We start from the raw sequence: 14,898 nt of genomic DNA on the forward strand, positions 1-14,898 counted from the left end.
TGTTCTTCCAATTATTATAAAAGGAAAGAACATGATAAATTTTAAGTTCTACAAACCTGGATTTGAATCCTGTTTATGCAACTTACTAGCTATGAAGGCTTGAGCAAGCTTACACAGCTGTTAAGCCTGAACTGGCCCATCACTAGTGTTAGGAAGACTGCTGTGAGGGTTACAGATCTCTCTCTCTCTCTCTCTCTAAAATGCCTAATTAAGGGGTTAGTAAATAATTAAGTGCATCATAAGTAGGTAGTATTATGTAAAGCAAGTGACAAGAAACAAAATAGAAACCATACCAATTTTGGTAGCACTATAGATGTTCTCAATAGGAAATATTTCTCCTAGCCCATATAGGAGAACTTTGGCCAGAGCTGGAACCAGCTGGGTTGTAGTGATCAGAACATTCACACAATTCTTTCTAGAAGGGAGAAAAAATAAAAAGAAAAAGGTGAAACCAAACTAACCTGGGAGCAAGAATTTGAACGGGCCTTCTCTTTGGTAACTAATTATTAAAAACTAACCTCAAAGGGCCTGATATTTGTTCAGGGCCATGTTCAGTTACTGGTCTAATTATCTCAGGTTTATTTATTTCCTATATTAAAGGACAGTGATTCTATATATATAGTGGGCACAGAGTAGCAACTTGATTCTTGCTTCATTTCCCTTCTAACCATTCTAGCTCACTGCACTCGTTAGCAAATAAACCACCAATCCATGTCACTGACCCTACATGCTAGGAAACCAGCAAAAAGGCTTATAGTCACAGTGCTATTTCATCTGAATGCAACTCAGCCCTTAATAAGATATGACTTAAGTCCTCTTTGCCTTTTACACAATAGCAGCACCAATTCCAGAATACATGTTAATTTCACATGTACTTTACCTTCAGGAACACCCACCCTTCAGTGTCAGTTTTACTGTTTGCTCTACTAAGTTGTAGATCTGGAATTCCTGCTTTGAGGGAGGGAGCAATAGGGTATTAGTGCAGACTGTATTTGACTGTATTTATTTCCCATTCTGAGCTTCAAGCTGAAATATCCCTAAACTGCTTAATATATTCCTTTTGAATCCTGCCTTCCTAAGTGGGTTTTGGTACATTTCTTCAGAGTGTCCTGTACCTAGAATATGTGATGTGTCTCCTACATGGATTCTTTGATGTGACTGGGCCATCTCCTGGCTGGAGATTATTGGTCACTGAGCTTTAATTCTGTGAGAAAAAAGTAAGGAGAAAGAAAAAGGCTTTCGTGTATAAATATTCTCTTAAAATTCGAAGGTGTGCTGTTAGTGCAGAATGACCTTACCTCCTACCTACCCTACATGTTTTCCTGCATCCTTTAAACTCCTCTTACCACGAGCCCAAACCTATGTTAGAGAGTGGCCTATCACGGACTGGGGTAGTAAAGAGTGTTTCTTAGAGAGGGTGAGAACTAAAAGAAGTACCATACCTGGACTGGATGAGAAGTAAGGACTTTAATGCAGTTCCTAACCAGGAATCTGTTAAAACTTCAATTTCTGCTCTCAGTCTCTGCAGTGCTTCCTTTCTCTGGGGACTGAGCAGGCCTTTCAGAATAAAAGCAGACACATTTATCATTTGACAACATATCCTTGCTGACACCGAGGAAGCAACTTCTAAATTCAATTTAGAAACACTGTGGGTCACTGAAATATTCTACCGAGCTAACAGGTTTCTCTTCCTGGTAAAACCCTAGAGTAGCCTACTTAATTAAGAGGTCTTTTTGACTTTATCAGAATGTTTCACTAGGGGGTGGGGGGCAACCACCACAACAAAATCAGCTGAAAGACACACTGTGATTAAATTCTGCAACAAGCTCACTCTTTTATCACCACCCAATAACATAATTTGCAGCCTAGCGGACCATCCTTTGAGGAGCACTGCTTTAGACGTGATATCAAGAATCAAAGGGGGCGGGGCGCCTGGGTGGCGCAGTCGGTTAAGCGTCCGACTTCAGCCAGGTCACGATCTCGCGGTCCGTGAGTTCGAGCCCCGCGTCGGGCTCTGGGCTGATGGCTCGGAGCCTGGAGCCTGTTTCCGATTCTGTGTCTCCCTCTCTCTCTGCCCCTCCCCCGTTCATGCTCTGTCTCTCTCTGTCCCAAAAATAAATAAACGTTGAAAAAAAAAAATTAAAAAAAAAAAAAAGAATCAAAGGGGGCAAAATGAAGGTTATAGTTGGGAGCGTCTGCAGCATTTCCAATCTCTCTAAAGAAACCAAAGCCCGGGGAGGAAAAGGAGGTTGCCTAAGATCACAAAGCAGGTCAGTGGCTTTGGTTTCAGAAGTCTTTGCACTGCCTTGCACTGCTCCCGTGGGACTGTGCTTTCACAGCCCTGAGATTCCAGGTTCAACAACCAACTCTATGAACATCATTTATTTGTACATACTTACTTGTGAAACAACTCCAGATAAGAGACTAAAACAGTGCTTAACATCAGACAATTAAACACAGAACAAAACAGAACTGATCTGATGGGAGCATGTTATCAGACACTTGAATTACAATATTCAAATAATCAATCTGGCCCTGTATTTTCTTATAGTGAAGGTAGAAAGAGAAATCCTATACTCTACTACAAATATTCCATAAAAATAGAAGGCATTTCTGTGAGAACTGTGCATAATATGTTTTCAGATTGATGGTTTCACAACACAAGCCTAGAATTACAGGACTTTCAACATCTCTGATAAAACAACAAAACCAGTATGTGACCCACACATAAGTGTATATGTCACACTCATAACTAATAATACGATGTGGCACTTTTGTTAATTCTTATTTTATAAAATACAGGTAGACAATAGTTTTAATATGTTTCCCAGGGTAGGCTCAGGGGATTCTCACAGAGCATCATATCACTTTCTTCAGAAAACCAGGTCCTGGCACTCACTGGGCAAAAAAAGGATCAGATACTTAGGTTGTATATGAAAACTAACAAAAGAAAGGCTAATGTCTGCAGAGAGTAAAAGCAAAAAGATGGAGGTGTCAAAATAAAAAGTACTGACTCTGAATCATTATAAAAAAATAGGCCATAAGAAGGGGAATCTAAAAAAAGCAAATAAGATTCCCAAAGCCCAGATGCCTGTGATTTTTATCTGGTACTGGAGGGCTCTAAAGGAAATGAAACAAATCATCTTTGAAGTCCTATTTTTACTTTCTGCACCAAAATGTAAAGCAGCATGGTGTGGCAGGAGGACTCCCTTGATCCGGGGTAATATACCACTAGACAGCGCACGGAATCCCCGAAACTTCATGCAACATTTTGTGTATATGCAGATCTTTGAGGGTAATGGTTCACAGTTTAATTTTTTTTTTTTCTTATAAGGGTACATCACTAAAGAAGGAACTGCATGAGGGTGCCTGGCTGCCTCAGTCATTAAGCATACGACTCTTGATCTTGAGGTCGTGAGTTCAAGCCCCATATTGGGTGTAGAGCTTACTAAAAAAAAATAAAAATAAAAATAAAGAATAAAAAAAATAGATAAATCTCTTACACTTAAAAAAAAGGGGGGGGGGGAAACTGCATGAATGTAAAGGGCACTGGACCAAGAGTTAGGAGATTGGATTCCAGCTGTGACCGTGGGTAAGCTGCCCTCAGTACTCTCATAATAAACATGTTTTCTCAAATGCAAAATGAGAAATGTCTCTTCTAATTTGAACAACCTATGGTTAATTAATTAATTACAAATAATGGAATTTTAGGCATAGTGACAGCCGATATTTGAGGTATTTCTGGGCAGAAAGGATTTCCAAGGTCCAACACCCGGCCACTGCCAACTATAATTCTGGACCTAGTTTTCCATCCACTAGAAACCTAGTCACTAGTTCCACCTGACAGAGGGAGACACAGAATCCAAAGCTCCGAGCTGTCAGCAAAGAGCCCGACGTGGGACTCAAACTCCTGAACCGTGAGATCATGACCTGAGCCAAAGTTGGTTGTTTAACTGACTGAGCCACCCAGGAGCCCCTCTACGTGACTTGTTCTGATGGTTAAATAAATCAGTCAAAAAATATGGCAACCTATTAGTTAGCACTGACAATAGTTGTGAGTCCAGAATAAAACAAGTCATCAAACATAATCTCTGGAACACATTTCCTTTAAAAAGGTATTTGTCTAATAAACAGGAGAACTTTGCAAAGCAATGCTAAGAGAAGTGCGTGAGAAATGTAAAGCTTCCTCTTCAAAGGGTTTCAATCAAACCTCAATTTTTTTAATACAAAATTAAAATGTTATTGCGGCCCCAATTCCTAAGCAGTTGCTAGGGAGTTCTAAGGGATGCCTGGAAAAGAATGCAAGAAGTCAGAAGGAAACAGAGTATCAGACTGGTCGTATGCCACACTTACCACCCACATTGCTTTTGTGCTTATCGTAGATTTCTCTCACTTTTCGGTAGCGGAAAGCCAGTTTTCTCATCCAGTCCACACCTCCTTGGACACCCACAGAGGAACCATGGCTGCCACCGCCTCCTGATCCACTGAAACCATCTGTTGAGAAACTGTAGTTGCTGCAGAGAGAGAGGATGATGAAAATTAATACTGCTATTGTCTGAGGTTTTTGGCTGAATGCCACCTGGGATTCTCTGTCCTATTCCTGGCATCTGACATCAAGTCTAAAGGCTTTAAGAACCTTTTCCCTTAATCTCTGTGTGTCAGAATCTATCTTCCATTAGTCATCTCCCTCACCCCTATTACTGCTATCAAAGAAAGGAGGAGAGAGAGGGAACAAGAGGTAGGAACCATTCAAGCACCAACTTCCCCTAGAGGTGGTCTTGGTTTAGAGTGTCTTTTCATGAATGACAGCATATCTTACAGTGGAAAAAAAAAAAACCCCAAACCCCGGAATATAACATTTTTGTGTACACACACACAGACATACACACAAATGATGGCAACTATGGAAAGTGGAGAAACATGTGAAGAAATAATGGAAGGAAATAACCCCAAATACTAGTAATTGCAAGATATAATGGAGATATTCTTCAGAGATGTTAGCTGGTTTATTAAGTTCATGGGTCATAGTGGTGACTTTAAAATGTCCTCAAATTCTTTACTACTGCTCTCTTCTAATTCTTCTCTCTATAGGTATGGACTGCATTTAAATATAAACAGGATGTGGTCGAAGCAAGGGTGTTAGACCTCAGAGACTAGGCTTCTCTTGCTCTCTCTTGGATCACTTGCTCTGAAAGACATCAGCTGTCACATGAGAACACTCAGACTGCCCTATGGAGAGGCGTACAGATAGTAAGGAAAAGGGGTCTCCCGCTACCAGCCGCAGGTGAGAGGTCGTGAGCAGCTCCTCCAGTTCTAATCAAGCCTTCAGATGATTGATTTTAGCTCCAGCCAATATCCTGATTTTAGTTTCAGAGACCCTGATTCAAAAGTACCCGGCTAAGTCACTTTCAAGTTCCTGTCCTATAAAAACTATGAGATGATAATGTTTACAACTTTAGGTTACTAGTTTTGGGGTCATGTTACACAGCAACAGTTAAGTAATACAGTGAAACAGGCTGGGAGAGATGAACACTTCCTAAGTAGAGATTGACAAAATGACCGACAGAATTAGGGACAACCTGGTTCAACTGAAAGTCAAAACTGAGTTCTATAGGTGTTAAGATTCTATATCTAAGGAAATAAAGTTGCCAAGACATTTTGGTAAGTACTGGTTAGCATGTGTATAAAAGGAAAAAAAAACCACTAGGGTTTAGGTGGATCACAACTGCTTCAGACCAGGCTCTTTCCTAAAAAGTCCGGTGAAATCTTGCAGGAACGGTATGCTCCATGGCTGTGCAAGCACAACACGTGTGACTGGATGCTGTTCTTGATGTGGAACCTTCACCTCGTTCTCAGCCCTACAGGATTAGGCCCTCAGGGAGAGGCATGCCCAGCTCTGCTCTATGTTTGAAAATTCACGGATGAAACAATTTTACAGGAGACACAGGAAAGAACTTTTTGCCTACTGAAAAGGGACAAACACCAAAACAAATGAACATGAAAAATGGGACGGTCTTTTTTTCTTAAAGTCTTCAAATATAAGCTAGATAAATTGTTAGATAAAACTGCTGGGCCAGGAGACAGCAGCCAAGAGAGATATGAGGAGGCCGAGCAAGCATTTTGCCACTGAGACCCGCCTGGTTTAGTGTTCCCTGATAGAACATTTTAAGATCGCCTCCCATAGGGTTAGTCCTGACACCAGCAGACCCCCACAATTAGGTTCCTTGGTAAAACTCCTGATGCTTATTTGTATCTCAAACTAACCAGGGTGGAAGCACACTCCTCCTGACTGAAAATCTAGCCAAAGAGAAATGAGTGTACCCTTTACTTTGAAATGCTTTTTCCTCATCCTGTCATTGCTCCCCATTCAAGGCCATACTCAAATTCTGCACTGAGAAGGCCGCTCCAATGCTGGCAACCAGCTGCTCCCCGCAGACACCAGAATTACTTTCTTTTCTGTGCTCCATCACATTTTCTACCGTCACTTCTGCACACTGCCATCGTTAACTGTTTGTCTCTGTCTCCTCTACCAGACCGTGAGAACTTTTAGGGCCATGTCTTACTCATCTTTGTTTTCCTCTGAACCTAGACAGTGATTGTGTACAGGCATTCTGATGTTTAAGACATCACTGTTTCTATCACCTCAAGTCTTGGCCATTGTCATCAGAAGCCACATCTTCCACATGCACCTGGTCACACTCCTGTTAAAAGATAAAACCACACACTATTTCAGTCCAGGGAGTAGAAGCGCTATCACCACCATGACATATTGTAAAAAGACCACAAATTACGGCAGATGATGAAATACCTCATAGTCTCTCTTGTGTGTGGAGGATCACTCTCACCCCCCTGCTGTCCAACTTCTTTTAAGGCCTAATTCATATCCCACAGTCCACGAAATTTTCCTTAACCATCCCAACCTTCAGGTATGCTCTTATCTCAACAGTCATGGAGATAACACAATAGCTCATGGGAATAAACACAAGCTCCCTTACACTGTCAGGTAGGTCTATGTCCTATGCTAGACTACAGTGTAAGTTCTATTACACTGTAGCCCTCTGTTGGCATAACCCATATCTTACACCTCCTTTGTACCCTTCTAGTCTGGTCCTATGTAGCATGTGCTCTTACATGGTATGTACCCAACAAATTTTTGCAGATGAAAGAGATACTGGTAGAGTATGGTATCAAAACAGAATGACTGAAACAGAAACTTGTACATCCAAACATAGGAATTAGAAGTGGTCACCTAAGTTAATCTCCTCATGTTCTAAAAGTGAGGCGACATGAATGATCCAAGGTCACAGAACCAGTGATAGAAAGAAACTAAAAAGAGCCTCAGCCTTCTAATTTGAATCCAAGGTTCTTTCCACCACACCCGTGCTACTACTGACATAAAATGCCACCCCCTGCCTAACTCGGAGAGATTCACTCCTCTGACACCACCTAGGGCAATGTTGTGATGTCCACCTGCATCAGAATCCCCTGGGGAAGTTTTTAAAAAATGCATATTCTTGGGTCCACCCCAGACCTACTTGAATCAGAATTTCTGGGAGTGAAATCCTAGAATTTTCATTTTTAACAAGCTCCCCAGGTGATTCTTATGCCCCCTGAAGTTGAGAACCACTGACCTGGGGGGGCAGGAACACATTCAGGTCAAATTCTTCACAGAACTTTCAGTCCTGAGTGAGGACTATGTCTAGAAAATCATTACAAATACAATTTGGCAATAATTATTGGCACAAAGTAGGTTTTCAATAAATGTTTGCTGAATAAAAACTATGATGTCCTAACGTATCAACATGTGAAGTTGAGGAAGATTAAGCATTGTGGAGCTTAGACAAAAGTACTGGAGTTTAGAGCTCTGGTAATACAATTTGTTGGAGAACTGTCCACTGGGTAGAACTAGATTGTATTTAAAAAGAAACAGGATTACTTTGTGTTTATAAAATGCTATCTTATTCTTTATTTTTTTAGTTTCTTTTTAATTGTATTGAAGTAATCTCTACACCCCATATGCGGCTCAAAGTCACAACCCTGAGATCAAGAGTTTCATGCTCTTCTGACTGAGCCAGCCAGGTGCCCCACTATCTTATTTTTAATTAAAAATTTTCACTGTTTTTAAAAACTAGGTTATATAAATAGTACACTGTTTGAAACTCAAAAGAACATAAAGTGACAAGTCTGCTCCTTCCAACCTCTGTGTCCCAGCAACACATCTTCTTCCCCAGGTAGAACAGCTGTTATTAGTTTCTGGTGTAGGATCACTGTTTAACTGAAGCCCAGAATGTGGAGATAACTTTCCTAACCTGGAACTCACTCTCTGGTCTTCTGACTTCCCAGTCTTGTGCAGTTTCTACTACACCATGGTTACCTCAAAGGTGAACTTAAATGTCAAAGCCAAAAATATTCACCAAGAAGCTCTCAGTGTTACTGATTTTCCTTGCATCTAACTATAAAATGATTCTGGACATCAAGGTTAATGTACACATGGATAATAAGCATGTATAAATTATAATGAGTTAGTAGAGCAGCCATTCACAGATCTGACAAATCAAGAGATTTTATTTTAAGAAGGTAAAACCAAAAAATAGTCAAAATATAATTAAGAGTACAAAGAATCAAACCCACCTTGTATACATTATTTAAGATAGATGAATAAGTAGGAACGTTGGTTTACATTTCACTGTTTTTGCCTGATGGGCTGACATTTCCCCTAGATCTAGATCACTTCCAAATAGGCTAACAAAAATCAAATTTTTGAGCCAATAAAATTGAGGGCCAGTACCAAGACTGGTGACAGAGCCAAGGCACTGTTCTTATAAGACTATGTATGCCTAAGTGGTCAGCTGACCTCTCCACAACCACCCTGTCTCACCACATTTCCTCTAAAAACAATAAGCTTGGCTCAATAAATAGCTATGGAACAAACAAAATGTTTTACTGAAGTACAGAAACAATTTAAAACGCTTACCTCTAAGTCATTGAAAAATAGATGTGTATCAGCCACTTCAAAAATCATTTCCTCCATTGTTAAACCTGAGCCAATCACTACTGTTGGGTCCTGGAAGGCAGTAAGTGAAAAACTTGTTTGACTTGGTACTAACAGCACTGGTTCCAATCTTTAAATATTTCAGAGTTATTCTGGGTCAAGGCCAAAACAACACAGGTCCACTAGCTATTACTGATGCAATTCCATTCACAGTTACAAGAATCTGGGATTGTGGAAAGTTAAAAATTTCAGGACTTCATTTTTAGAAAACTAAACCCACTTAAAAAAAACAACAACAATCTGTGTAGAAATTTCCTATTTTGTGAGAAATGCTATCTATTGCTAAAATATTACTATTGCAACACCCATTATCTCTCTTCTGCCTCCCCACCACACACATGCCTATACGGTATAATACCAGATGTCAGTTTTCTGACAATCTCAATAGCCAGGAAATAAGAAAGCCTGAGAAGCCAAAATATTTGTAGGAAAACCAATATATTTAGCTTTAAAGTGCACCATCAAGAACTGGAAGGTATTATGCTAAGTGAACTAAATCAGTCAGAGAAAGACAGATATCACATGTTTTCACTCATATGTGGACCTTGAGAAACTTAACAGAAGACCACGGGGGGAGGGAAGGAGAAAAAAATAGTTACAAACAGACAGGGAGGGAGGCAAACCATAAGAGACTCTTAAATACAGAGAACAAATTGAGGGTTGATGGAGTGGGGGGGAGTGAGGGAGAGGGGAAAATGGGTGATGGGCACTGAGGAGGGCACTTGTTGGGATGAGCACTGGGTCTTGTATGTAAACGATGAACCATGGGAATCTACCCCAAAAACCAAGAGCACACTTTACACACTGTATGTTAGCCAATCTGACAACAAATTCTATTAAAAAAAAAAAAAAATTAAAGTGAACCATCAGGTTTTCACTTAGAGGCTCTTATTTTACATATTTTTATAACCACAGTGTATGAGTTCCTATTAGCTAACTAGCTTAGATAATAAAAGCCTGTGGAAGGTACTTCTAACAGAAACATTAATGACAATAAGATAAATGGGAATAGTAAGAGAGCAAAGGAAGCAAACATTTTCGTAAAATTTATTCATAGAAACTGAAAAACAGAAGCCTGGAGATAATTCAGTGTAGAAATACACAGTTTATCCCTCTATTAAAACTGATGTTTAAAAACAAAACAAAACAAAACAAAACAAAACAAAACAAAACAAAACCCTGATGTTTATACTGATGACTAAGTAAGTTAACTTCTGCTTGATATATTTAGTTTAAGAAGGCACGTAATCTATTTTAGAAAAATATTTTATACTTTTATATATTTTAAATTTACATATCTGGCTTACACTGAGCTAAATAAAATGCTTAGTTTGGGCTGTTAAAAGTGATGTAAAGGTTAAAAGATCAGTCTTTAGAATATATAATCCTGAGACTCCACTCTGTTTTGAGCTTCATTCCCATAACTTAGTCTTTATAAAATAGTACTCTTGAACAATGTCAGCTTTCAGCACTGGTTCTAGGTCTAGTCCCCAGCTTTATCAACTCTGCCTGACCATGTAGCCTGCCTGGTACAAGCCATCAGGAAAAGTTTTACATGGAAAGTGAAAGGTGAACAGGGTAAGTTGGGGGTGGCAGAGAAAGTGACTTTGGTTATCTGCCCATATAGTGAGGGGAAGGACAATTACAACAAATGAAGAAAGACTTAAATTACCTTTCCATACTTCTGGGCATAGGATCCAGTAAGAAGAGAGTGAAATATGATGATGGTTTCATCCAAGTCCCACAGAAATACCCGCTGAGGAAGGAAAACATAAAAAATAATGAGTGAGCATCTTTTCTAATCACAATGGAATGAGACAAGAAATCACTAACAAAAAGCTAAAAAAATTTACAAATATGTGAAAATTAAACAACACAATCTTAAACAACCAATGGATCAAAGAAAAAATTCCCAGTGAAATTATGCTGAGATGAATGAAAATTAAAACACAACATACCAAAATTTATAAGCTGCAGTGAAAGCAGTGTGGAGAGGGGAATTCACAGCTGTAAATGCATGCCTTAAAAAAGAAGTAAGATCTCATTCAATAACATAACTGTACAATTTAAGAGCCAGCAGAAGGAAGGAAATACTAAAGGTTAGAATGGAGATAAATAAATCAGAAAGCAGAATAATAACAGAGAAAAACCAATAAAACCAAAAGTCGTTTCTTTGAAAAGATCTACAAAATTGACAACTTTTAGTTAGATTAACAAAGAAAAAAAAAGAAGACTCAAATTAGTAAAATCAGAAATGAAAGTAGGGATGTTATTATCAACTTTACAGAAATAAAAAGAAATATGAGAATATGATGAACAGTTGTACACCAACAAATAACCTAGATAGAAATGGACAACTTACTAGAAATACACAAAATGTCAAAACTGACTCAAGAGGAAATGGAAAATCTGAATAGACCCTTAACTTTCTGGTAAGGAGGTTGAAATCAGTAATCAAAAAGATACCAAGAAAGAAAAGCCCAAGACCAGATAGTTTCACTGGTAAAGTCTACCAAATATTTAAAGAATATTTAACACCAATCCTTCTTTAACTCTTCCAAAAAGTCAAAGAGGAAGGAACACTTTCTAAATCATTCTATGAAGCCAGCATTACCCTGATACTGAAGTCAGATAAAGATACTGTAAGAAAACTGCAGACCAAGATTTCTTACGAACATTGATGCAAAAATTCTCCACAAAATACTAACAAAATTCAGCAGCATACTGAAAGCATTATACATCATGACCATGTGGGATTTGTTCTTAGAATGCATGGATGGATCAACATAAAAAAATTAATTAATGTAATATGCTACCTTAAGAAAACAGAGGAAAAAGAACTCCAATGGTCATCTCAACTGATGCAGGAAAAGCATCTGACAAAATTCAATACTTCCATGATAAAAAAAAACATCGAATAAACTAGGAATAGAAGTGAATTTCTTCACATAATAAAGACTGTATATGAAAAACACAGAACTAATATCTTACTCAATGGTTGAAGACTGGAAGCATTACCCCCGAGATCAGGAATAGGACAAGTATGCCTGTTTTCACCACTTCTATTCAACATAGTACTAGAAATCCTAGCCAGAATAATTTGGCAAGAAATGGGGAAAAAAGGAACCCAAATTGGAAAGGAAAAAGTAAAATGATCTCTGTTCACAAATGACACAACCTTATAGGCAGAAAACCCTAAAGAACCCATAAAAAATTGAAAGAGCTAAAAAATGAACTCAGCAATGAGGTGTACTTCTATATACATGCAATGAATAATTCTCAAAGAAATTTAAAAAACAATTCCATTTACAATAGCATCAAAAATAATAAAATCCTTAAGAATAAATTTAACTGAGGAGGCGAAAGACTTGTACACTGAAAATTATAAAACACTGCTAAAGGAAATTAGACCTAAATAAATGGAAAGACAACTCATGTTCATGGATGAAAGACTTAACAATGTTAAAATAACATTCCTACCCAAAGTGATTTACAAATTCAACACAATCCCTATCAAAATCCCAACAGTGCTTTTTACAATTTATTTTCATGTTTGAGAGTGTGTGCGTGTGTGTGCATGTGCACACATGTGCACGAGAGCAAGAAAAGGGCAGAGAAAGAGGGAGACGCAGAATCCTAAGCCCTAAGCAGGGCTCGAGCCCATGAACCACAAGATCATGACCTGAGCCAAATTCAAGAGTAAGACACTCAACTGACTGAGCCACCCAGGTGCCCCCTGCCAACAGTGCTTTTTAAAGAAATAGAAAAACTCATCCAAAAATTCATATGGAATCTCAAGGTACCCTAAATAGCCAAAATAATCTTGAAAAAGAACAAAGTTGGAAGATTCACACTTCTTGATTTCAAAGCTTATTATAAAGCTACAGTAACCAATACAATGTGGTATTTGCATAAGGATAGACACATAGATCATTCAAAAAGACAAGATAGCTTAGAAATAAAGCCTTATATATATGGTCAATTTTTGACAAGGATACTAAAACCATTCAACGGGGACAGGAAAGTATTTCCAACAACAAGTGCTAGGAAAATTGGCTATCCATATGCAAAAGAATGAAATTAGACCCTTACTTTACACCATACACAAAAATTAACTCAATATGAAAAAAAACTTAACTCAGTATGAATTCAAGACCTAAATTTATGAAACTTACAAACTAAAACAAAGAAATTCTTAGAAGAAAACATAGGTAAATATCTTCATAACCTTGCATTTTTAACATTAAAAGCACAAACAAACAAACAAAAATATATAGGACTTAGCTGCACCTGGGTGGCTCAGTCAGTTGAGTCTGACCTCAGCTCAGGTCATGATCTCACGGTTCATGTGTTCGAGCCCCACCGGGCTGTGTGCTGACAGCTCAGAGCCTGGAGCCTGCTTCAGATTCTGTGTCTTTCTCTCTCTGCCCCTCCCCTGCTCGCACTCTGTCTCTTTCTCTCTCTCAAAAATAAACATTAAAAAACATTAAAAAAAAATAGGACTTCATCAAAATGTAAAACTTTTATGCATCAAAGAATACTATCAGATAGAGAGTAAAAAGAACCCACAGAATAGAAGAAACTATTTTGCAGATCATATATTTGATAAGTGATTAGTATCTAGAACATATAAAGAATTCCTAAAAGTCAACAACAAAATACCAAACACCTAAATTAAAAACTGGGCAAAGGATTTGAACAGTTATTTCTCCAAAGAAAATAATACAAATAGCCAATAAACACATATAGATGTTCAACATTATTAGTCGTTAAGGAAATATGAAAAAAAAAAAAAAAACACGAGTTACTACTTCATATCCATTAGGATCACTATTATTTAAAAAAATTTTTTTTTAATGTTTATTTTTGAGACAATGCGAGAGAGTGCAAGCAGTGGAGGGGCAGACAGAGGGAGACAAAGAATCTGAAGCAGGCTCCAAGCTCTGAGCTGTCAGCACAGAGCCCAACACGGGGCTCGAACTCACGAACCGTGAGATTCAGGGGCCCCAGGATCGCTATTATTAACCAAAAAAAAAAAAAAAAAAAAAAGGAAATAACAGGTGTTGGTGAGGATATGGAAAAATAACTGAAAAGAAAGACTTAGAGATATCTGGATGGCAATCTTCATAGCAGCATTATTCACAATAACTCAAAGATGAAAAACTACTAGTGTCCATCAACAAATGAGTGGGTAAACAAAATATGGTATATACATACAATGGAATATTATTCAGCCATAAAAAGAAATCAAGTTCTTTTTTTTTCTGTTTTAAGATTTTTTTTAACTTTGTTTTTGAGAGAGAGAAAGAGAGAGAGAGAGAGCGAGAGCGAGCAGGGGAGGGGCAGAGAGAGGAGGGGAGAGAGAATTCCAAGGAGACTCCACACTGTCAGCACAGAGCCCGATGAGGGGCTTGAACTCATGAACCCTGAGGTCATGACCTGAGCTGAAACCAAGAGTCAGACACTTAACCGACTGAGCCACCCAGGCACTCCCAAAATGAAGTTCTACTACACGCTATAACATAGATGAACCTTGAAAACATGCTAAGTAAAGTAAGCCTGACACAAAAGGGTAGATACTGCTATCATTCCATTTATATGAGATATCTAGAATATGCAAATTCATAGAAACAGAAAGTAAAACAGAAGTTACTAGGAACTAGTTAGTGGGAGGAGAGAATGATTAATGTGTGCAGAGTTTTTGACTGGAATTATGAAAAAGTTCTGAAAATAGATAGTAGTAACAAACAACATTGTGAATGTACTTAATGTCACTGAGTTGTACACTTAAAAGTGGTTAAAATGGTAACTTTTATATTATGTACATTTTTACCACAGTTAAAAAA

General features: G+C 38.2%; 1 protein-coding gene across 4 annotated transcripts in view; it reads right to left on the minus strand.

Moving 5' to 3' along the window:
• Positions 1-14,898, minus strand: part of EYA3 (EYA transcriptional coactivator and phosphatase 3) — a 104,489-nt gene that overhangs the window by 15,660 nt on the left and 73,931 nt on the right. For all 4 annotated transcript variants that reach the window (XM_019836470.3, XM_003989761.6, XM_006934473.5 and 1 more), the window contains 6 exons: positions 10,725-10,808; positions 8,975-9,064; positions 6,643-6,701; positions 4,354-4,514; positions 1,443-1,557; positions 294-415 (listed from right to left, as the gene is read on the minus strand). In XM_019836470.3, coding sequence (XP_019692029.1) covers positions 294-415; positions 1,443-1,557; positions 4,354-4,514; positions 6,643-6,701; positions 8,975-9,064; positions 10,725-10,808 — 631 coding nt within the window. The remainder of the gene's footprint in view (positions 1-293; positions 416-1,442; positions 1,558-4,353; positions 4,515-6,642; positions 6,702-8,974; positions 9,065-10,724; positions 10,809-14,898) is intronic.

The sequence above is a fragment of the Felis catus genome, chromosome C1 (assembly GCF_018350175.1).
Source record: "Felis catus isolate Fca126 chromosome C1, F.catus_Fca126_mat1.0, whole genome shotgun sequence".
In the NCBI taxonomy this organism is placed as follows: domain Eukaryota; kingdom Metazoa; phylum Chordata; class Mammalia; order Carnivora; family Felidae; genus Felis; species Felis catus.